The sequence below is a fragment of the Bufo bufo genome, chromosome 6, assembly GCF_905171765.1.
Source record: "Bufo bufo chromosome 6, aBufBuf1.1, whole genome shotgun sequence".
Lineage (NCBI taxonomy): Eukaryota > Metazoa > Chordata > Amphibia > Anura > Bufonidae > Bufo > Bufo bufo.
In genome coordinates, this window is record NC_053394.1 from 407,751,424 (window position 1) to 407,776,076 (window position 24,653).

Consider the following 24,653-nt stretch of genomic DNA (forward strand, 5'->3'; position numbering starts at 1 on the left):
ACAGTTGTTTTTCTCGGCCTCCGTTCAGTTTTTTTTGCGGATAGCATGGGGACCCATTCATTTTAACTGGTTATCAAAAAAATGCTGATTGTTCATCCGTTTGTGTTCCGCGTCAGTTTTCCGTGTTTCCCTTCAGCAAAAAAATAGTGCATGTCCTACTTTTTTCACATTTGCGGACAAGGATAGGCATTTATTACAAGGGATCTGTGGGAAAAAAACTGATCCTCCCCAAAAAAACGGATGCCACATCCGTTTTTTTTAGCGAACACACAATTTGCGGACGCATAAAAACAACTGTCGTGTGCATGAGGCCTTACTCTGGAGAATTCTGAAAGCGCCCGCCTGATCTGGGGAAATGACGGAGGGAAGTATCACATGAACTTTGGAAGCCAAGACTTTCTAAAATAGTGTAAGTTCACTATTCAGTAGAGATATGGACCTATAGTTGGCAGGAAAGTTTAGTTTAGATAATAAATCTTAGAGTTAACATTTCTTTCTGGAACCGACCAGTGGTCAATGTAGAATTAAACAGACAATATGGAAGAAGGGCAGAGCTAAATGTTTTATCATATTCCCCAAAAACCCCATCAGGTCTAGGTGTTTTATGAGATTTTATGGCCCAAGACAATTCCATGTAGGAAATATGGACATTGAGAGAATTTAACTCTTCTTGTTAGTAACAGGTAGAGACAGAGAACTAAAAAAAAACTGACACTAAGGAGTAGCTAGGTCAGGGCGTATTTGGATCCTCCCTCAAGTTATTGTCACCGCCAGTTCTGTGAGAAGGTCTGGCAGACGTCCTTCTCTACCTCTTGCATGACGTTCTTTGTTTTGGTTTCACTTTGTCATCTCCTTTCCTTCTCCCAGGTGTCACCTATTTGGACTAATCGTCTCCCTTTATATTCCCTCCCATACTGCCTCACTTTGCGGTTTATACTAATTTCTGGATGAAGTGTTCACTGCTGGAGGCTGCTGCTGCTGTTTGCTCAGGTAAGTCTTTTCATGTATTGTGTTTCCTTGCTGGCTTGATTCTAGGTGACCCTGATTCTGTCCGTATTAAGTGCAGGGAGCCGGTGGTCGTGTCCCCTCACTATTATAGGGTTTTCAGGTGTCACACAGTCTTAGGTACGTGGGCATACAATCGTCTACCATTGAGACCCTTGCATGGGCATAGCAGTCAGGGAGAGCTCTTAGGGTTTTATAGGGCTCACCTATATGCTCCTTAGTTTGGGATCAAGCCAGTCGGACGTTTATTCATAATTTCCAGCTATCTGCAACATCATCCATGACATTATAAACCACCGTAACCGTCTTTAGCATGGATCCGGTTTCAGCCTTGATTGACAACATGCAAGGTGTTTCGCTGGCGGTAGCAGATCTCCGTAAAACTGTGTCTCAGTTCCAGGTGACCGGTTCTGCTGGCGTTCATGGAGTTTGTTCCTAGCCTAAGATCTCGCTTCCGTATGCGTTCTCCGGGGGTAGTGAAAATTTTGTTCGCTTTAGAGAGGCTTGCAAACTCCATTTTCGCCTACTTCCCTATTCCTCTGGTGATGAAGAGCAGAGGGTGGGGATCATCGTCTCGCTGCTCAGGGATAACGCTCAGTCTTGGGACTTTTCGCTGCCGGTGGGGGCACGGCCCCTTCGATTGGTGGATTCATTTTTTGTAGCCCTGGCGCAGATATATGATGATCCGGATCGTATTGCTCTGGCTGAATCTAAACTGCATCTTTTATGCCTGGGTAAACAGTCTGCAGAGATATATTGTTCTGAATTTCGGAGATGGGCAGCTGATACTGGTTGGAATGATGCTGCACTCCGAAGTCAATTTTGCCATGGTCTTTCATAAAGATTGAAAGATGCATTTGCTTTTCATGAGAGACCAGCCTCGTTAGAATCTGCCATGTCTCTAGCTGTTCGTATTGACAGGCGTCTTAGAGAGAGAGAGGAGACTACTCCTTCCTGTCATATTCAGCCCAAGGACAGTGGGGCTGTTTCATTCAGTGTGCAGGGGTCTCAGTCTCTCTCAATCCCCTCTGAGGAGGAGGCCATGCAGCTGGGTTTGCTTGCCTCTGATAGTAGAGGATTCAGCTCTCCGAGGAGGGTTTGTTTCTGTTGTGGGGTATAAATCATTTGGCTAATGTTTGCCCCTCTAGGAGATTCATGGAGTTTTCTGAGGGTAATAAAAAAATAAAAAAAAACTCTAAAAACTTTCCCTTTGCTACTATTGGCAAGGTTGATGCGGAAATTGAAGGTTTGCCATTTGCTTGTAGTTCCTGTTTTCTCCTACCTGCCAGGGTGGCGCTAGACAGCAAGAACATTGTTTGTGAGATTTTTGTAGATAGTGGAGCAGCTGTCAATCTCATTGATAATCAATTTGCAATAACACATGGTTTCCAGGTATGCACTTTGGAAAAGGATATACCTGTTTTTGCTATCGATTCCGCTCCACTTTCTCAAAGATCGTTAAAGGGCATAGTTCACAATATCCGTTTGACTGTGGGTGACGCTCATGTTGAGGATATGTCATGTTTCGTCCTAAGCAGATTACCTACTCCTCTAGTGTTGGGGCTACCCTGGCTCACTAAACATAACCCCACTATTGATTGGCAAGCAAGGCAAATAAATGGTTGGAGTGAGTTTTGCAGAGATAATTGCCTCACGGCGTCTCTTTCAGAGGTTTCTACCAAGACTGTACCATCTTTTCTCTCAGAATTTTCGGATGTGTTTTCCGAGAGTGGTGTCCAGGAGCTGCCCCCTCACCGGGAGTACGACTGCCCTATTAATCTCATCCCAGGCGCCAAGCTGCCAAAATCACGTTTATACAATCTCTCCCAACCTGAAAGAGTCGCTATGTGTACTTATATCTCTAAGAGCCTGAGAAAGGGACACATCCGACCCTCGAAGTCACCTGTTCTTTAAGACCTTGTCTGGATTTCAGGGAGCTGAACCGTATCACGATTCGTGATCCATATCCGCTTCCTCTGATCCCGGACCTGTTTAACCAGATTGTTGGGGCTAAAGTTTTTTCTAAGTTGGATTTAAGAGGGGCATGCAACCTAGTCAGGGTCAGGGAAGGGGACGAATGGAAGACGGCCTTCAATACCCCTGAGTGTCATTTCGAGAATTTGGTTATGCCCTTTGGTTTGATGAATGCTCCGGCCGTCTTCCAACATTTTGTGAACAGCATTTTTTATCATTTAATGGGAAAATTTGTTCTGGTGTATCTAGATGACATTTAGATTTTTTCTCCTGATTTCAAGACTCATCGGGACCACCTACGTCAGGTCTTGCTGATTCTGCGGGAGAATAAATTGTACGCTAAACTGGAAAAATGTGTGTTTGCAGTTCCGGAGATTCAATTTCTTGGTTTTCTTCTCTCCACTTCTGGTTTTCGTATGGACCCTGAGAAGGTCCGCGCTGTGCTTGATTGGGAGCTTCCTGAGAATCAGAAGGCGCTGATGCGGTTTTTGGGTTTTGCCAATTATTACAGAAAGTTCATTTTGAATTATTCCTCTGTTGTTAAGCCGCTCACTGATATGACTAAAAAGGGGGTAGATTTTTCCTCGTGGTCGGTAGATGCGCTTAAAGCCTTTTCTTGTATCAAAGAGAGTTTTGCTTCTGCTCCCATTTTGGTACAACCTGATGTCTCTCTACCTTTTATTGTTGAGGTGGACGCTTCTGAGGTGGGTGTGGGTGTGGTCTTATCTCAGGGTCCCTCTCCTGCCAAATGGCGACCGTGTGCCTTTTTCTCAAGGAAACTCTCCTCTGCAGAGAGAAATTACGATGTGGGAGATAGGGAGTTGTTGGCCATCAAATTAGCTTTTGAGGAATGGCGCCATTGGTTAGAGGGAGCCAGACACCCTATTACCATGTTTACCGACCATAAGAATCTGGCCTACTTGGAGTCAGCCAAGCATCTGAACCCGAGACAGGCCAGATGGTCTTTGTTCTTTTCTAGGTTTAATTTTGTTGTCACGTTCCGCCCTGGGGTTAAAAATGTAAATGCGGATGCCCTGTCACGTTGTTTTCCCGGAGGGGGGAACTTTGACGACCCGGGTCCCATTTTGGCTAAAGGGGTGGTCGTCTCTATATGTACCAAATGGCTAGAAGAGCGCTATTCGGTACTTTATTCGTTTTTCCCTTGTTCTAAAGTGACCGGCAAAGACACCCAAACTTATGGAACTATTTTGGGCAGCCCACCCAGGGTGAACCGGTCACAGAAGACTTCCATGTTTCTTTGAGAACCCCTAAATCGATCTGGGTGAAATTTGAATATGTTGATCACCCAGATCGGGGCTATCAGGGGACATATGATTTGTGGGCATACCTCATGTAAAAAGGGGTGTTGCAGATATTGGGGGAAACTGTGACTTTTCTGCCTAGAGATAATCAAGTTGTTACTGTATCAGGCTTGATTATCTCCAGGACTAGGGTAGGGCATTGTATGTTTATGCTGGAAGGGTGTTATGTTTCCATTGTACTTGATTGGCTATACTGTGTCCCTCCCTGTAGGATGTCCCCTAGCATGGGGACTTGCATAAAAGCCTGTGTGTGTTAATTAAAGCGTGTTCTATTTTGTACCCTTCTTCTTGACTTCGTCTGATGTTTGGGGATTCGCATCCTTTATTAAGGGAATCATCTTAAAAAGTTATTGGCATTTCGTATGGAATTCGTCTACTTCAACTCCCGAACGGAGCGCTATATTCACCAGGCTCGGGCGGTTCGGGAGGAAACTACCGAATGTGGTTTAAATATACTTGGTTTCCTTACAGACATCATCTCATTCCCAACAGAAACAGGGCAGAACATTGCTTCCTCTACACCGTCTTCCAAACATATGTGTTTTTTCAACTGCTGAGCATGGGTGATAGAAGCCACACAGCAGATCATTTGCTATTCTGAATCAAGCAGCAAATTTCTCACTGAATCTCCAGCCGTCAATTATGCTGGAGCATCTGCATGAGTAGCGTAAAGTGGTCAATGACTACATCATGCACCAGACCACCACAGCAAGGAAGCGTGTGTTCTTTCAAGACCAGACAGTGGCAGCTCATCAGGGATGCGTGTCACGTACTTAGGTCCTTTGAAGAGGCCACCAGATTTATGAGTAGGGACAACACCAGCATCAACTATGTCACCCCCCTTATACGGTATATTATATCAGAGCAAATGCTCAGGCTGATGTAACAGTTTCTGCACCTTGGTCACTGCCCTGTAGCTGTTGTACATGCACATGGACGAAGTTGCATGGAGGAGGATAAGGCTGAGGAGCTACAACTGGAGGAGTTGATGATGCGGGGAGACATAGAGTTTTCCCAAGCACAGCAAGGGGACAAGGCTGACACTCATTATGGCAGACATGATCCTGCTGCTGATGATGACACAGGCCATGACCAACCATCAAAGTGCGGGATAGAGCCTGAAACAACTCAGTTCTGAAGCAAGCTGGTGAGCATGGCAAGCTGCATGATTGGTTGCAAAGTGATGACTAATGGTTAGCCATGCTTTTAGACCCATGCTATAATAGCAAAATGTGGGAATGTGTTCCTACTATGGGAATGGAGGCAAGACAGAAAAGCTGATTGGAATTAGGAGCTTACTCATTATCAGCGTGTATCAGTACATGATTGCAAAATCCACTATGGATGGTTGAGCAGAAAATACACAAGATCCTTATACTCCTATGAAAAAAATGCCAGCCTTTTTGTTAAGAGCAGGAGAGTGAAATGTTATTGCACAGTCTACGTTGAGATCTATCTATTCCTGCATCATGAGAACATCACATTTATTTTTATGTTAAGACCAAAGAGAAGCTAAAATGAGTTTTGTGGTAGCCTCAGTTAACGGCTGTGGTGACACATTAGGTCTAGCAGAATCTGACACCAGTGGTGTCAACTAAGGGAACTATTCTGTTAATTTTACAGGTCCCTTTTGTTTTTTTTTTCACTCTGCACATAATGAGGAGCACTTAAGGAGTTGTTAGAAGCATTCTGGAGCAGGGGCATACATAGAAATCATGGGTCCCAATAGCAAAACTTAGAATTAGGACCCCCTTACTGCAATAAGAAATATAATTATTGTAGCTAATCAGTTCGAGAGTGTGTCACCACTCCACACACACACACACACACACTGTAAGGTTTAATTGTGAAGTTTTTTTTTAAAATACTTTTTATTTTATACTTTTAATGAAATTGTACGTGTATTATGCTGGTTATACCTGCACGCAGGTTAAAATGGCAGAACTGGAACTAGCTCCAGTCCTGCCAGCTTCAGCAATGTGTAACATATATGTTATAGCTGACACCAAAATCTAATAGTGCAAGCTCAAAATATATATATATATACAATTTGTAACACCTATAGGTTGGGACAGACACGGACAGTGAGCCCCAACCCAGAACCTAGCCCGGTTTCCCTACCTACTTGCAGTACGAGCCCTAGGTAGCAAGACAGCAACTGGTCGACTGCCCCTGTGCTACTTATGTGCAGAGACAGACAAACCCCAAGGGACAAAACAACACAAAACAGGGTTGTACGTAAATGGGTCAGAACCAAACAGGCTATGTAGTACCAAACAAGAGACAGAGTGGTCAGAAGACGTGCCGGGGGCAGAGGAAGGGGCAATCCAATTAGCACAGGAACCAGGAACACAGCTATTGAGTCAGAGACTATCACTGGCACCGTTGTATGGCCAGAAAGGGGTTTAAATAGAGTACTGAGTTCCAGGATCAGAATCTGATAGGTCATGACTCGGAGCTCCATTGTGAAAAGTAGTGTTGAGCAAATTGAAGTATCTGAAGTGGAAAAATGTTATTCACCACAAGGCCGAATCTCCTCGTGCTTTGTGGTAACGAATCTGTTATTCCTGAAATGGTGGTAAAAAAAACAAAACAAAACATACTCACCTTATTCATTTGCATGCAAAGAGGTTGTCGCGGTCATCTTAATTACAGAAACCGTGTGAAATCTCACGTGGGGTGACGTGTGCGGCACCGCGCTGGCCGGGTACGAAATTCTTCAATCAAGATGGCTGTGGCGGCCTCTCTGTGATCAAATGCATAAGGTATGTTTATTTTTTTAAAATACTGGATTAGCCCCTGATCCGCGATCAGCTTTAAACACGGCACCTGAGGGGTTCAATGGCGGGGGCGGTGCAATTGCTGTTCCCCATCATTGCGCCCACTACCTACAAAGGGATTCGCTATGACATTAAGTAATTCCTCACAAATCAAATTTTTCATAACTTTGCTTGTCCCTAGTGTAGGGATTTGCTCTAGTAGGCAGGGTAAGCGGACGCAATACAGAGGCACAACCATGGTTGAAAAGCAAAAGTTAAGTGTTTATTCACACAAAAAGGCAGAAAGGAAAAACAATACTTTGCAAGAGTCCTGGTGTTAATTCACACAGCAAGAGTCCACAGAACAAAAACATGTCACCTGGCAGTCCACAGCAGGCTTTCTGGCACCTGACTCCCAACAGGCGTCTCTCAGTGAGATGTGGCTTCTTTTCACTCCCAGGAAAGTTCTCAGTTCCCAATCACACAGAGACTGACAGCGCTCCACTGTCAAAGAGGAAAAAACCCACACCCAGCTGAGCTGCTGGCTGGGTTTTTAAATCCCAGCCCAAAACCTGACCTGGAATGTGGGGAACAGCCACCCACCCTGCTCTTTGGCTGCTCCCAAAAAGAACCAGCCCGGATCGGCTTTACAGCCACACTAAGTAAAAAACAGTCTCAGCCAGCCTAGCTGCTGCTGACACACTAAACTACCGGTTCCTATCTCACCGAGGCCAGGAACCTCGGTGACACGTACCTTCCGTCAATGACGGACCCCTGCGTCTTCCTACACTAGTCAGAAACACTAGCACATAGGAATCAAGCAGCTGCTAATCTCCTCCAGGACAAACCCGCTGTGGGGAGAAACAAAGCATTGCATCCCGTTGCTAAGGATTCTGTTGCATCACCAGTGGGTGTGTCTCAGCAGAGCATCTCTCCTGGCGAGGCAGTGCCGAAGATCGCGCCGCTGAAGCCTGGACAGGTAAGTTTGTGACCACTTCCTATCATTTTCAAGAGGGGTCCAGTCCCTGCCCCTCATTGCCCTAATAGAAATATGCTGTTACTAATAGGGCAATAAGGGGCAGGGACTGGACCCCTCTCAGAACTTGAAGCATATGTCTATGGGGGGGGTTGTCTATGGTTGTATATATACAGTAAACACCACCAACCCGTTCCCCCACCCCTCCACATTGCAGGATTGTGTGTCTTTTTTCGCTTACAGTCATTGACACAATGTGATGAGTGCTGCAGCTGTCGTTCAGCCTCACCTCCAGGTCACCGTGGTTCAGAACGTTGGACTCTTGGATTTAACCAGTTACACGGCATTGGGGCAGGAAGAGCACTCGCACAGCACTCCCATTGCTCCTGTAATAGTGTCGGACTGAAGTAGATCATGCAGGAAGAGCCCAGAGTGGAGGTCGGGTGGCGATGCCTACAATTCAGTATCTCCCTGCTTATCGGCCAGCTTTTTCTTTCTTTTGTACGACACTTGACTTTACTGTGACTGTAGCTAATGTATTTTGTCTTTTATTATCAATTTAAAAAATAAAATTACTGCTTCCCTGTATGACTTTTAATGTGCTCAATAAGATTTGCTTTTCGATTAAAACATTTCCCACATTCAGAACATGAAAATGGCTTCTCTCCTGTGTGAATTCTCTGATGTGTAACAAGAGCCGATTTATCTGTAAAGCATTTCCCACATTCAGAACATGGAAATGGCCTCGGCCTCTCCCCTAAGTGAATTCGCTGATGTAAAACAAGATTTGATTTCTGGTGAAAACATTTCCCACATTCTGAACATGAATATGGCTTCTCCCCTGTGTGAATTCTCTGATGTTTCTCAAGATCTGATTTCTGTTGAAAACATTTCCCACATTCAGAGCATGAAAATAGCCTCGGCCGCTCAACTGTGTGATGTCTCTGATGTATAACAAGATCTGATTTCTGATGAAAATATTTCCCACATTCTGAACATGAAAATGGTTTCTCCCCTGTGTGAATTTTGTGATGTCTTAAAAGGTCTGATTTTTGTATAAAACATTTCCCACATTCTGAACATGAATATGGCTTCTCTCCTGTGTGAGTTTTCTGATGTAAAACAAGAGCTGATTTACTGCTATAACATTTCCCACATTCCGAACATGAAAACGGCTTCTCCCCTGTGTGAATTTTTTGATGTCTAAAAAGGTCTGATTTCTGGTGAAAACATTTCCCACATTCTGAACATATAAATGGCTTCTCTATCATGTGAGTTCTCTGATGAATAACAAGAGCTGATTTTGAGCTATAACATTTCTCGCATTCTGAACATGAAAACGGCTTCTCTCCTGTGTGAATTCTCTCATGTCTAATAAGAGCCGATTTATGGTTAAAATATTTTCCACATTCTGAACATAAATATGGCTTCTCTCCTGTGTGAGCTCTTTGATTTTCATCTCTGTGACTTTTATTTTGATTAACAGTCTGTGATGAATCAGAAGATAGAACCTGCTTGCAAGGATCAGATAATGGATCTTTGCTTTGAATGGCTGAAGGTAGATCTGTGGCAATGGCATGTTCTTCATATGTATCTTGTGTGATACGCTGATCGTCTACTCTGAAATCTGAAGATATCAGATGTTTTCCTGAGCTTTTGGTACAGTCATCTGTCAAGAAGAAAACAGATTTTTATCATTTTTGATTATTTTAGCCTGTATGGAACGTAATAATAAAATCAAACCTGGAGAAAAACAGAACTATTATCATTACCAGAGACTAGGGGTGTAACGATGACGGTTCAAGAGGGTGTGACCGGGCACGGCGTGGGGGGGTGGGGGCTCGATCCAAAGTTTTCCCTGGGGCCCATAGAACTCTAGCTACACCACTGGTTCTCCTTGACACAACTACTACCATCTCCAGGGTCTCTGGAGCAGACAAGGAGTAAATCATCCCTTTTTGAATCTTGGATCTGAGAACAAGGTCAAAACACAATAATTTGGGGAAAACAATCCCGAGAAACACTCCACCCATTAATATCGCTGTATAGTATTTATATTAGCCCAAATAATCTTTCTCCTAGACACCAATGAACATCATTCCTGACACTCGTAGCTCTGAACAGCCATCCTCCTTCTCTTATTTGGGTGTACATCTCGATGTTCTGTATTCTGCTAGCATATGGAGACTTGATAAAAGCCTAATAGGAGCTAATGGTTCCTAGAGGTCCCTTTACACAGGCCAAAAGTCGGGGCAATTAACAGGAATGACCGTTCCCAATAATGGCCCTGTGTAAAGATGTCACCCATCACCCATTGAAAGAGGAAACACTTGTTCATCAGGAAAAAGCAGCTCACTGCAGCAGACACCCAAATCATTGCTTCCAGGCAGCAGATCGTGCTGTGTAAACAGGGATCTGCCACTCACAAACAATGATTTTCTATGGGGACAAGTGATTGCAGCAGTCAGTTATCTCCTATAAATCACATTTTCACCCATATATACCGTATTTTTCGCCATATAAGACGCACTTTTTCCCCCCCAAAAGTGGGGAAAAATAGCAGTGCGTCTTATGGGGCGAATGCTGCTGATTTTGCCGTATTTTCAATGATACACCCGCCGCGATGCCATGCGGCGGGTGTTTCAGTTGTGAGGGAGGAGGGGCTGGGGGCTGGCATCTGCATTTATAATGACAGCGGGGCCCGTGCAGTGACTGTATTCTACTACACGGGCCCCACTCACTGTATAATCGTATCTGTATTCTGTAATAGTTAACTATGTATATAATGTAATCGCATAATCAGCGCTACTTACAACTACAAGCGCTCGGTAGGTAGCAGAGAGGAGGGAGGAGGCAGGCTGGGAGGACGGGCGGCGCGTCACTCACTATGTCACGCGCCTGCGCCGCCCACTTTATGAATGAAGCAGGCAGCGTGGGCGCATGACGTAGTGACTCACGCTGCCAGCGCCCGTCCTCCCGGCCTGCCTCCTCCCTCCTCTCTGCTACCTACCGAGCGCTTGTAGTTGTAAGTAGCGCTGATTATGCGATTACATTATATACACAATTAACTATTACAGAATACAGATACGATTATACAGTGAGCGGGGCCCGTGTAGTAGAATACAGTCACTGCACGGGCCACGCTGTCATTATAAAAGCAGATGCGACCCCCACCCCTTGTATTGAGGGTCATTCACTACAGGGACACTGGTATGGAGGGCAGGGGCGGGCTGGGCCGGGGGGCAGGGAGGCAATTGCCCCCCAGGCCGCCCTAAATAAACGGCCACCCGTCTTTAAAAAAAAATTATTTGTATTTTTTATTCTTCAGGGCCGCACCACCGATTACCACAGGTGGCGCGGCCCTGGATGTAAATGCGGCCGTGCTGTGTGCTGTGGGGCAGGGGAGGGAGAGGCGTGTCCCTCCCCTGTTCTTCTGATAGGCCGCAGGCACTAATGCCTGCAGCCTATCAGAGGCCGGCTCAGGCAGCGCGATGACGTCATTATCATCGCGACGCCTGAGCCGGGCAGCACACAGCAGGGACACAGGCCGGAAGAGGCTTGCATCGCTGCTGATGGAGGTAAGTATTATTGTTTTGGTTTTTTTCTTCTTTGCTGGCACTATGGGGGGGGATCTGGCACTATGGGGGAGAATCTGGCACTATAGGGGGGGCTTGCACTATAGGGGGGGCTGGCACTATAGGGGGATTTCTTACTGGCACATTATGGGGGGGCACCATGGGGGAGAGGAGCACTATGGGGGTATCTGGGGGCTCTAAAGGGGATTTTTTTTTTAATTATTGGCACATTCTGGGGGGCACTATAGGGGAGAGCAGCACTATGGGGCATCTGGTGTTACTATAGGGGCATTATTTGGGGGCACTATGGGGAAGTGTGGGCTCTAAATGGGCCTTTTGTATTGGAACATTATGGGCGGCACTATGGCATTTGGTGGCACTAAGGGGGCATTTTTTACTGGCACATTATGGGAGGCACTATAGGGGAGAGCAGCACTATGGGGCATTATTTGGGGGCACTATGGGGGAGTGGAGCACTATTGGGGCATATGGTGGCACTAAGAAGGGGCATTTTTTTACTGGCACATTGTGGGGGAGAGGAGCACTATAAGGGCATCTGCTGGGGGCACTAAGGGGCATTTTTTTACTGGCATATTATGGGGGACACTATGGGGAAGGGGGAGAGGAGCAGTATGAGGGCATTTACTGGGGCACTATATAGGGGTATTTTATACTGGCATACATTATGGGGACATTAGCTCAACTGCGGGCACTAAGCGGGGGTATTTCATGTACTGTCATATTATAGGGAAAATTAATACTACTAGGGGGTATTATGGGGAGCTTTACTACTACTGGGGGGCTATGAGGAACATGATTACTAGGGCACTATAGGGGCGTTTTGACTACTAAGTGTGCTCTGGCAGAGAATTATTTCTATTGGTGGTATTTTGGGGAGCACTGTTACTTTGGGGGGCACCCTGCCACAGTATCAGCTTAGCACAATTATTTTTGGGGGACATTATCTTTATACTATTAGTGTCTGGGCGCAGTTATTTTTTAGAGCACTGTGTGTCAATAATTGTTTAAGGGGGCACTATCTGTGTGGTAGTAGTATTCCCAGGGGTACTGTTTCTGTAGTATAGTATTGGGGGCACAGCAGGTACAGTATTGGGGCACTATCTGTGTGGTAGTAGTATTCCCAGGGGTACTGTTTCTGCAGTATAGTATTGGGGGCACAGCGGGTACAGTATTGGGGCACTATCTGTGTGGTAGTAGTATTCCCAGGGGTACTGTTTCTGCAGTATAGTATTGGGGGCACAGCAGGTACAGTATTGGGGCACTATCTGTGTGGTAGTAGTATTTCCAGGGGGACTGTTTCTGCAGTATAGTATTGGGGGTGGCAGGAAACTAATGTCTGTTTCTCAATCTCTGCAGAGACGGGAGATGGCAGAAAAATCATCATGGCGGTCTGGTCTGAATGGAGAAGATGAGGAAAGAGAACGTCTACTACAAAGGTGACATCACTGAATGTAAGAGGTAGGGGGCGCTATGTAGGAGAGGAGATGCCATTTGCAGAAGGAGGATTCAGAGCTGGGTGAGGACGACGAAAGGGGGCAGCAGGCCACGGGCGGGTGGCAGATGTTGGGGGGGGGAACCACAGGCCTTGAGCAGGATCAGGGGAGGGAGGAGAGCGGAGGAGCTTCCCGGCTGTAGCCGGCTGTCTATTGTATAATGTGAAGCAGGCAGTGCAGCCAGGACAGACCCTCCCCTCTCCGTATGATGTGTAGACAGGCCTCAACTATAGCATGTCAGCTGTACAGTGTGTGTTGGGAGTGGCCTATTATATGTAGGAGGGGCTTTTAATAATGGGCGGGGCTAAAAATGGGCCACTCGACTGGATTTGCCCCCCAGGACAAAGGCTGCCAGCCCTCCCCTGATGGAGGGGATCTGTGGATGACACATAGCATAAGATGCTATATATGTGTCACCCACAGATCCCCCATAACAGTGCGTCACCCACAGATCTCCCATAACAGTGCGTCACCCACAGATCTCCCATAACAGTGCGTCACCCACAGATCCCCCATAACAGTGCGTCACCCACAGATCCCCCATAACAGTGCGTCACCCACAGATCCCCCATAACAGTGCGTCACCCACAGATCCCCCATAACAGTGCGTCACCCACAGATCCCCCATAACAGTGCGTCACCCACAGATCCCCCATAACAGTGCGTCACCCACAGATCCCCAATAACAGTGCGTCACCCACAGATCCCCCATAACAGTGCGTCACCCGCAGATCCCCCATAACAGTGCGTCACCCGCAGATCCCCCATAACAATGTGTCACCCACAGATCCCCCATAACAGTGCGTCACCCACAGATCCCCCATAACAGTGCGTCACCCACAGATCTCCCATAACAGTGCGTCACCCACAGATCCCCCATAACAGTGCGTCACCCACAGATCCCCCATAACAGTGCGTCACCCACAGATCCCCCATAACAGTGCGTCACCCACAGATCCCCCATAACAGTGCGTCACCCACAGATCTCCCATAACAGTGCGTCACCCACAGATCCCCCATAACAGTGCGTCACCCACAGATCCCCCATAACAGTGCGTCACCCACAGATCCCCCATAACAGTGCGTCACCCACAGATCCCCCATAACAGTGCGTCACCCACAGATCCCCCATAACAGTGCGTCACCCACAGATCCCCCATAACAGTGCGTCACCCACACATCCCCTATAACAGTGAGTCACCCACAGATCCCCCATAACAGTGCGTCACCCACAGATCCCCCATAACAGTTCGCCATCCACAGATCCCCCATAACAGTGTGCCATCCACAGACCACAATTAGTTCAAAACCCACCAAAAGCACACCTATTGGTTAAAAATATTTTTTTTTATTATTTTCCTCTTCAAAAACCTAGGTGCGTCTTATAGGGCGATAAATACGGTAATTTGTATTTTAGCTAAAAAAAACGGACACAGAATTTAAAGAAATCAACATAAAATTGTATAAAGTGAAGTAGAATCTGTGAGTCTTCTCTGCGTTACTTAGTGGTCACTACTCACCTGGGCGGTTATCTGTAGGAATGTCCTCTGTACTCTGCTCATCACCCCTCACATATGTCTCTGTAGGATTAATATTGTTCAGATCTTCACCCGGATTCACAAGCTGTGAAAGAAACATTGTAGAAGTCATCAGATGGTTGGAGAAGTCGTGTGGAAGGTTTATCGGACCCAAATATCTGCAGGTCTCCTGTATAAATCCAACCTGTTGATTCCTCATTGCAACCAGCAGACTGTAAGGGGGTTGATCTGTATATAAATTGTGTTTCTTAGGGTACTTTCACACTAGCGTTTTTCTTTTCCGGCATAGAGTTCCATCACAGGGGCTCTATACTGGAAAAGAACTGATCAGGTTTATCCCCATGCATTCTGAATGGAGAGTAATCCGATCAGGATGCATCAGGACGTCTTCAGTTCAGTCATTTTGACTGATCAGGCAAAATATAAAACCGCAGCATGCTACGGTTTTATCTCTGGAGAAAAAAATTTGCCTGATTGCCGGATCCGGCATTTTTCCCCATAGGAATGTATTAGTTCAAATTACCGGATCCGTCCTTCTGGTCTGCGCAGACCGGTAAAAATGTGAAAAAGAGATACAAGACGGATCCGTCTGTCCGCATGTCAAGTGGAGAGACGGATCCGTTCTTGCAATGCACTTGTGAGATGGATCCGCATTCGGATGCGTCTCACAAATGCTTTCAGTCACATCCAGATCGGCGGATCTGGCAGGCAGTTCTGACGACGGAACTGCTTGCCCGATCACACTGCCGCAAGTGTGAAAATAGCCTAACTCTAAGTAGTTGTTGTTATGTCATGTACTTTATGCTGCTCCACATGGTGTGTGCACCTGTGAGATCCTGCAAAAGTTTGGTGTGACCACTGTACATGGTGGCAGCACCAGAACCTGCCGGGATCTCAGGTGAATGTGCTGAGAGTCAAGGGAGACCCATGCCAACATTGATATGATGGTGACCACTGTAGTACTAGGGGATGCACAAGAACGCTGGCTAGGTGAAGCCAGGTGAAGCAATAAAAAGTAAGAGTTTGTTACCAGTATCTGTGTGCGGGCAGACCGCATGGGATGCCTGAAGAGATCGATCAGAGTTTGTAGGGGAAGCAGGCCTTAGCAAAGCCACTAGTAAGTACACCAGTGGGCCATACTCAAAAGAAGAGCAACAAGTCGGAGTGGTTCCCTGAGACTGTCAGTGAGCCAGAGCAAGAGACTCTAGAGCAGGGCTGGCCAACCTGAAGCTGTCCAGCTGTTGCAAAACTACAACTCCCAGCATGCCCAGACAGCCTACAGCTATCAGTCTACAGCATGGCATGGTGGGAATTGTAGTTTTACAACAGCTGGAGGGCCGCAGGTTGGCCAGCCCTGCTCTATAGGATCTAGGGTGCTTGAGGGGTGCTGCACAAATAAGCCAAAGTGTTGCCACTGCAAACATGCTAGTGAATGGAGGAGGAAGTCTGTAATTGCTTGGGAACCATTACAGGGACAGAGTGTGCTGTTGAAGTGCCAGTGTAATATAAATGATCAGCTGTGATCCTGCGATCTACACCTTTATCATTATACAAGGATAATACATACAGTATACTACTGGTGGATAAAACAAGACTGAAGACAAGATCTTCACAGCCTTCTACAGATCATAGGGGACATTTCATGAGATCTTATATCCATCTACCTGATCATCCTGTGGGACATTGTAATGTTCTTCTGAACCATCCTGTGGAAGAAGAGGACTGGGACATCTCTTCGATGTTCTTCTCTCTTTCTTCACTGTAGGAAACACATCCAGTGACTGAATTCATTCCTTACATACAGATAATGAGAGGACGTGTGCATTTAGTCATGTCTATTACCTGGAGGCCGGTGATCCTCCATCATGACGTCCTTGTACAGATCTTTGTGTCCTTCTAAATACTCCCACTCCTCCATGGAGAAATAGATGGTGACGTCCTGACACCTTATAGGAACCTGACAACACAATGATACAGTCATCACCCAGATCCCTTCATAACATTTCTGTATATTATCCCAGCATTCCCAGCAGTGTCACCTCTCCAGTCAGCAGCTCAATCATCTTGTTGGTGAGTTCTAGGATCTTCTCTCTATTGATTTCCTCATGTATCAGGGGGTGAGGTGGAGGCCCCATGATTGGGCTCAGGGTTCTTCCCCATCCTTCAGACACAGGGTCCTGACAGCGCTCACTAGAGGTCTTCTTCACTACTGTGTAGTCCTGGTTATGGAGAGACACAGTAATAAATATCACTCCATACATCTCCAGAGTCCCTCACCTCTCCAGTCATGTCCATCTGTTAGTAACATAGATAAGATGATGTAATGTGACATCATCAGAACCTCTCACCTCTCCAGTAAGCTGGAAGAGGATCTCTAGGGTGAGATTTATTATCCTCTCCGCCATCTTGTCCCTGTCCCTATCCATCCTTGACGGGTCAATCAGAAGGGTCTTATATAGAAGATATCCACTGAGCGGATCCTATATTGTAAGAACCTGAACGGAAAGAAGATGAGACGATGTAAAATCCTACAAAATCCCATGTAAAATACAAGGAGATAATAAAGTGTAGATGTTGTGTTCTCTATTGTATGGCTATTGTTTGAATATGAGTTGAATAGCTTGTCAAAGCAGTTGCTCCTTATTTGAGGTCTATGAAGTGTCAAAGCATGTCCTGCCTTCACATGACCACTGTAGTCAATCTAGGGTAACACAGGCAATGACCGTACGAAGTGGAAAAAATCCAGCACTCGGGAATAAAATCTGATAACTTTATTTAGGACACAAAGAAAAATTATAATCCAAATTACCTACATGCAAGATGCTTAATATTACACCTACAGATAATATCTAAGATTATCGCTAACAAGCATTCGTATAACAAGCATAATTGCCTGCTCGCTAGAGGAGAAGATAACTGCTATTACATGCAGCAATCTCCTCCTCAGTATAGGGACAGGCGATCGCTAATGCATCGCTTGTCCCTATACTGTCTCCTTGTTTGCCGGTAGCAGAGTGCCTATTACACAGCACGATCTGCTCCGGCAAACCAGGTTCTTCTAATATGTTAAAATATCCCGATGAACAAACGTTTGCTCGTTCATCTGGTAAGCAGTATTACACTGCCAGATCATTGCTAACAAGCGTTCCTACGAACGCTCGTTTGCGATCATCTTAACAATAATCTGCCTGTGTAATAGGGCCTTTAGGCCCCTTGACATGGCCCGATGTAATAAGCAATTGTTGGGAAGGAAGTGTTCCTTCTCGACAATCACCTGCTTGTCAGTGGAGGAGAAAGCTGCATTTCCATGTAGTGATCCACTGCACAGTATGGGGAGGAATGATCACTAATGCCATACAGAATCCTTGTTTGTCGGTAGACGGTTTAAATGATCTGCTGCCGGCAAACGATGATTAAGGTGACCGCACAAAGGTTCTTATTACTATATGAACGAGCGCTTCGCTCATTAATTAAGTAATCATTAATTGAGTAATCAGCGTCACCTTTACACTGCCCGAATATCAGGCAGTGTAAAAGGATCTTTAATTTCTCTCCTAATTTTAAAAGTGTTTCATTTTCTGTTTTAACCTATTTCAATCCTACCGTAATTGCCCCGATTCAAACTTCACTCTCCAGTTCCCGGCTGCCCACTGGGGTTCATTTTCATTTGAAAATTGCTTTGAAAAATAAAATATATATAATATCCATTCTCCATTCTCTTGCTGGTCTTCTCAGTCCCCATTGTGTCCCTTTACATGGGTTAATGATCGAGGCAATTATCGGGAAGGAGCTTTCCTAAGAATACTCCTTCCTGATAATTGACTACCGATCACCCAAAGAACAAGCAAATGCTTTTTTGTTGGATGAAAGCATTGCCGATGTGATCACCATATCATCATTTCTGGGCAGCAGATTGTGCTTCTCAGAAATAAATGGGAATGGGGACATAATTGCCTGCTGTGTCGGCCCATATAAAGGGGAGTTAAGTTTACATGGCGTAAATATTAGACAAGATTAGTAAATCAGCCCCATTGTTTCATGGTGTGCAGTTTGTCTAAAGCTTTACCATACAGCTATCTATTCGCTCAGCACGCACACATAGGGAATGGGAGAGGGGAGAAAACCACTAATAGATTCATCGTCTTGTCTCCCTATCATGCAATTGAAATCCAACATGCTCAACCATTATCTCCGCTCATTGGGGGAAGTTGAGAGGCCCCATACACTTGATTGTGACCAAATCTAACCTAAAGACTAATGTGTATGACCAGCCTGAATACTGTAGAGCATTGGATAGAGCTCTGAAAATTGATTTATGATTCTCAGAGTAAGGTCTCATGCACACAAACGTATTTTAATTCCGTGTCCGTTCAGTGAAGCACTCTGTTTGACCATTAGGGCTCATGCACACAACATGAAATTGCAGATACGCAAAACATGGATACTGGCTGTAATAGACTAGGGGGCATATCGTGGCGATATGCCCCCAATGTCTGAGATGGGACAACCCCTTTAATACTGCATATTTCATAGGACTAGGGACTCCGTATTTACAACCTAGTTTAATCAGCAATAACTTCAGTTGTCCAGTTGCACCCAAGACTGCCTTAGTTATAGACAGGAATCGACTGTCACGGTGGGGGGGGGGGGGGAAACGCCCCACCAAACACCGTAGGTAAACGGGAACAGAGACTAGGCCAGGACACCGGGGAATGTGAGCAGGGAACATCCTAATGCATCCCTAAACCTCTCCCTGACTCCTAACCGTATGAGCGAACCCAGATGGTAGGAGGGCTCATACACAGGAACCTCGGGCCCTACCAACCCTAAAGATCCCTGGAATAGAGTCAGGACCAGAGACGACCGGTTCCTCCACAAGAAGGATGAACCAGAAGTCTCCCACTGGCCTAGCTGCAAGGAGAGGGGAAGACAGTGAAAAGCAACTCGATTGGCAGGTAAGAACCCAGTGAAACAACTTTGCACCGGAACAACAAGCACTTACCTGCTGCAGCAACAGGATGGAACACCAACACCAATAACTACCTGGACCCCATGTGAACCGGATACATGACGGCACCAGGCAGAGCTGCTCACTGGCTTGTAGTTCCCCCTCCGTGGAACCCAGGAGCCCTCTCACCGAAGGCACAGACAGACAGGGAAATGTCCAAGCAGGACAATACACACCAATGACAGTCCAGACATGGAACAACGACTAGACATACAACAGACCCTGAACATAAACCCACACCAAACATATACAAGGGAAGGTAGTTTAGAATACATAGAAACATAGGGAAGACATTGATGTCAAACTAGGTGGCCCTCACACTGGACGGATGGGAATATCCAGGACAGGAGCAAGGCTCCAGCACCAACCAAGGCTGGAATACCACTGAAGCTCACAGCAACAGGATAAGTAGAGCTATGAGACCACACCCAGATCCACACCTTAACCCCATAACCACCAGACTAGGGAGAGGCCAGGAAACAGGAGCAGTGCACACACATGCAGAAACAACACATTGCCCCAGGCAACTGCATGCACGGCAGACATGTCACAGCAAACTACACCGGGACCGAGACATAGCCGTGACATCAACCTACTATACTGATGGTCGATGGTAGATGTCTCCCTGGGGTGGCCAGAAAATCCTGAGAGACACTACATACACACAACCATCCTCTCCCTGACCACACAACACGTAGTCAGTGTCTGAGGCTTATCTGCCAAGGATCATAGAGCGTTACATTTATAACCATTTAGAAGTTACGTTTTAGAACGGCGGATAGTTCAGTAATTCTGACATATAAAGATAATGGTGAGCGAGAGAAGATGCTACGCGCTGCGGAGCTCAGTACATAATTTACTACCAGGAACGGCCTTAAAAACGTGGAGCAAACTTGTAAAAAGATCTCTGAATGATTTTCTTAGGTTGCATTCACAGACATCCCAACCTGCAAAAACTCATTTCAGGGAGGTTTTCTTTTTTTTTCCTTTCACAAACTTTTTATTACATTTTCCAGACATATGCAGTATCTGCACACTTTGCTCTATGGTGTGGAGGACGGGGCTCATCACCCTGTATATGATTAGAGGGGTTCTGTCCCCACCTATAAACATCTGCTCATGTCCAGGGTGTCATTCTGATTTCTAAGGTGGTCTTATAGAAGCTATTTGTGGCTTTATTCTGCGGAAAAACAGGTTTTACTAACCTGTCAATCATTGAATTAAGGTGCCCAAGCAGGGGGGGTCTGTGGATGCATGGTGCCCGGCCGCACGCATCGCCTTTCGTGCCCAGCGCCGCCTTCTACTCCTTAGTGCCGCCTCTCCCTCCCTCCCCCCCTCCCGCTTTGAGATCCCGCGCACAGGCTCAGCCTGATGCGCCGTTGCGGACTGCTGGCATCGGCTTCTTCTTGCACTGTGCGCACGTGCTTCGATTCACTTGCTGACTCGCTGAGTCGGCTCTTGGTCTGAGTCAGGAAGTTTATTCTTAAAAACCCTGTGTGTAATTATCTACCCTACTGTAGGGGGAAAAAACAAGCATCCAGGGGGTGTGAATTTAACACTGGGGTAAATAATATAATTAAAATGGAGGGTAAGGCTACTTTCACACTTGCGTTCGGAGCGGATCCGTCTGGTGTCTGCACAGACGGATCCGCTCCTATAATGCAAACGCTTGCATCCGTTCAGAACGGATCCGTCTGCATAACTGTTTATTTCAGATCTGATTTTTCACTTCGGGAAAACTCAGATCCGACAGTATATTCTAAACACAGAAGCGTTCCCATGGTGATGGGGACGCTTCAAGTTAGAATATACTAAAAGAACTGTGTACATGACTGCCCCCTGCTGCCTGACAGCACCCGATCTCTTACAGGGGGCTGTGATCAGCACAATTATTGTGCAAATCATAGCCCCCTGTAAGAGTTCAGGTGCTGCCAGGCAGGAGGGGGCAGACCCCCTCCCTCCCCTGTATTAAATGTGACCAGTGCGGCCCCCCTCCCTCTATATTCATTGGTGGCCAGTGCGGCCCCCCCTCCCTCCCCAGTATTAATTGTAACCAGTGCGGCCCCCCTCCCTCTATATTCATTGGTGGCCAGTGCGGATTCCCAGTATTAAATATGACCAGTGCGGCCCCCCTCCCTCTATATTCATTGGTGGCCAGTGCGGATTCCCAGTATTGTGACCAGTGCGGCCTCCCCTCTCCCCCTAATTAAAATCACCCCCATCATTGGTGGCAGCGGAGAGTTCCGATCGGAGTCCCAGTTTAATAGCTGGGGCTCCGATCGGTTACCATGGCAGCCAAGACGCTATTGCAGTCTTGGCTGCCATGGTTACTTAGCAATAAATAGAAGCATTATACTTACCTGCGAGCTGCGATGTCTGTGTCCGGCCGGGAGCTCCTCCTACTGGTAAGTGAAAGGTCTGTGCGGCGCATTGCCTATAGCACAGACCTGTCACTTACCAGTAGGAGGAGCGCCCGGCCGGTCACAGACAGCGCAGCTCGCAGGTAAGTATAATGCTTCTATTTATTGCTAAGTAACCATGGCAGCCAAGACTGCAATAGCGTCTTGGCTGCCATGGTAACCGATCGGAGCCCCAGCGATTTAAACTAGGACTCCGATCGGTACTCTCCGCTGCCACCAATGATGGGGGGGGGGTGATTTTAATTAGGGGGGGGAAGAGGGGAGGCCGCACTGGTCACAATACTGGGAATCCGCACTGGCCACCAATAAATATATAGAGGGAGGGGGGCCGCACTGGCCACCAATGAGTTAAATACAGGAGGGGGGGGGCAGCAGGGGGCAGTTATGTACACAGTTCTTAGTATATTCTAACTTGAAGCGTCCCCATCACCATGGGAATGCCTCTGTGTTAGAATATACTGTCGGATCTGAGTTTCACGATGTAACTCAAATCCGATGGTATATTCTAACATAGAGGCGTTCCCATGGTGATGGGGACGCTTCAAGTTAAAATATACCATCGGATTGGAGAAAACTCCGATCTGATGGTATATTAATAGGGACTCCTGACTTCACATTGAAAGTCAATGGGGGACGGATCCGTTTGCAATTGCACCATATTGTGTCAACGTCAAACGGATCCGTCCCCATTGACTTGCATTGTAAGTCTGGACGGATTCGTTTGGCTCCGCACGGCCAGGCGGACACCAAAACGCTGCAAGCTGCGTTCGGGTGTCCGCCTGCTGAGCGGAATGGAGGCCAAACTGATGCATTCTGAGCGGATCCGCGTCCACTCAGAATGCATTGGGGCTGTACGGATCCGTTCGGGGCCGCTTGTGAGAGCCTTTAAACGGAGCTCACAAGCGGAGCCCCGAACGCAAGTGTGAAAGTAGCCTTAAATGTGTAAATGTATTTTAAAAAAATCCATCTCTCTCAATAGTTCTACAGCTACTGAATGAGACAGAAGAAGGGAGGCCTTTAACATATAGATCTCCTTGAGAAGCCACTTTGACCCTAAAGGGTTAATTCAACCTGTAATCTAAACTGTGTCCTGTCACTTCTCTCATCTCTCTGCTCTGCTATCAGTGAACCTTTCCAGGATGTATTGTCTCACATGCGGGTGTCAGGGAGCCGCTATCTAATAGCGGGAGACTCCCTGAACCTCCGGGAGACTTGAGATCCCTGCATTCACATCTCCGGCAGAGGAACAGACGGCCAGAGTCACCGTATATGGCATGGCCGGTCACCGCCGCTTTTCCATCCACTATAATGGGATCCGACAATGATTCGCTCTGCTTCTGCCGGACAAATACTGCTCCCCGTGGCACATAGTGTACACTCGTGCTTTGCAATGCTGGGGTCCTAGGTTCAAATTCAGCCAAGGACAATGCCTGGATGGATGTCTATCAGTATGATAAGCATTAGTAATGTCTGTACAGTGCTACGGAATATGTCAGCGCTCTATAAGTGAGTGAAATAAACGGATACATGTACACTGACAATATCCACAACCCACACGAGTCCTCGTCCACTTACCACAGGAGCCTCCAGTGTCCTGCTCTGTCCTCTCACTCCTGATGCCGCCCCCTGCAGGTCACTGCTGATAGGTTGCTGGGGGGGGAAGACTGAAGGGGAACTCTGATTGGGTGATAGTGGGCTAAAGGACCTTTCATGATGTCACGACCATGTGATCATGTGTGGGAGGGTAGAAGCTGGAATGGAGTTGTTAGAAGGAGGTTTGTGACGTCACTGGTCACATTCTCCTCAATGGTCACATGACCAAATGTGTATAGGAAACTCTGGCAGACACATTCTGTCGGAGCTTGTAGTTAGTGATGAGTGAAGGAAGCTTTGGATCCTAGATCCGAAGTCGCTTCGCTAAAAACTGCAGTTTAATGCTGTATGGAAATCCATCTTTGTACAGCATTAAAATGTATCCAATGAGTTGAAAAACTTCTGAATTTGATTTTTCAGCTGGAAAACCATTTTAAAACTTGGATCCGAAGTTGTCCTTGGAACCGAGGTACCAGTCAGTACTGAAGCCGATTTTGGATACCTGTTTGAAAATGGTTTCTCTGTTTAATAATCAAATGCTGAAGTTATAACTCATTTCACCTCATCAGAAGCCATACGTTTTAATGCTGTACAGAGACCGATCTCCGTACAGCATTAGGCTCCATTCAGACGTCCGCAAATGGGTCCGCATCCGTTCCGCAATATATTCGGGACGGATGCGGACCCATTTATTCTCAATGGGGCAGAACGGGATGCGGAGAGCACACTATGTGATGTCCGCATCCGCATTTCCGGAGTGTGGCCCCGAACTTCCAGGCCGCGGCTCCGCAAAAAATAGAACGTGTCCTATTCTTGTTTGCATCTGCGGACAAAAATAGGCAGTTCTATGGGGGGTGCCGGCCGGGTGTATTGCGGATCCGTAATACACCACAGACGTGTGAATGGATCCTTAAACGGAATCCTTAAAGGATCTGAAGCTCAATTCTCAACCCTGTGATGATGTCAGCA

General features: G+C 46.6%; 3 protein-coding genes across 4 annotated transcripts in view; all 3 read right to left on the minus strand.

Annotated features, from left to right (window-relative positions):
* Positions 1 to 14,862, minus strand: part of LOC121005799 (zinc finger protein 271-like) — a 29,510-nt gene extending 14,648 nt beyond the window's left edge. The window contains exons 1-2 of the mRNA XM_040438563.1: positions 14,646 to 14,862; positions 8,613 to 9,705 (exon numbers count right to left, since the gene is read on the minus strand). Coding sequence (XP_040294497.1) covers positions 8,613 to 9,705; positions 14,646 to 14,862 — 1,310 coding nt within the window. The remainder of the gene's footprint in view (positions 1 to 8,612; positions 9,706 to 14,645) is intronic.
* LOC121004491 (gastrula zinc finger protein XlCGF57.1-like) overlaps positions 1 to 16,429 on the minus strand; it is a 255,964-nt gene extending 239,535 nt beyond the window's left edge. Inside the window, exon 1 of one of the 2 annotated variants that reach the window (XM_040436749.1) lies at positions 16,328 to 16,429. The gene's annotated coding sequence lies outside the window, so the exon portion shown is untranslated. The remainder of the gene's footprint in view (positions 1 to 16,327) is intronic. The other variant, XM_040436748.1, reaches the window with a different exon arrangement.
* LOC121005797 (gastrula zinc finger protein XlCGF66.1-like) overlaps positions 1 to 23,763 on the minus strand; it is a 131,851-nt gene extending 108,088 nt beyond the window's left edge. Inside the window, exon 1 of the mRNA XM_040438561.1 lies at positions 23,667 to 23,763. The gene's annotated coding sequence lies outside the window, so the exon portion shown is untranslated. The remainder of the gene's footprint in view (positions 1 to 23,666) is intronic.
* Between the last annotated feature and the right edge of the window lie 890 nt (positions 23,764 to 24,653).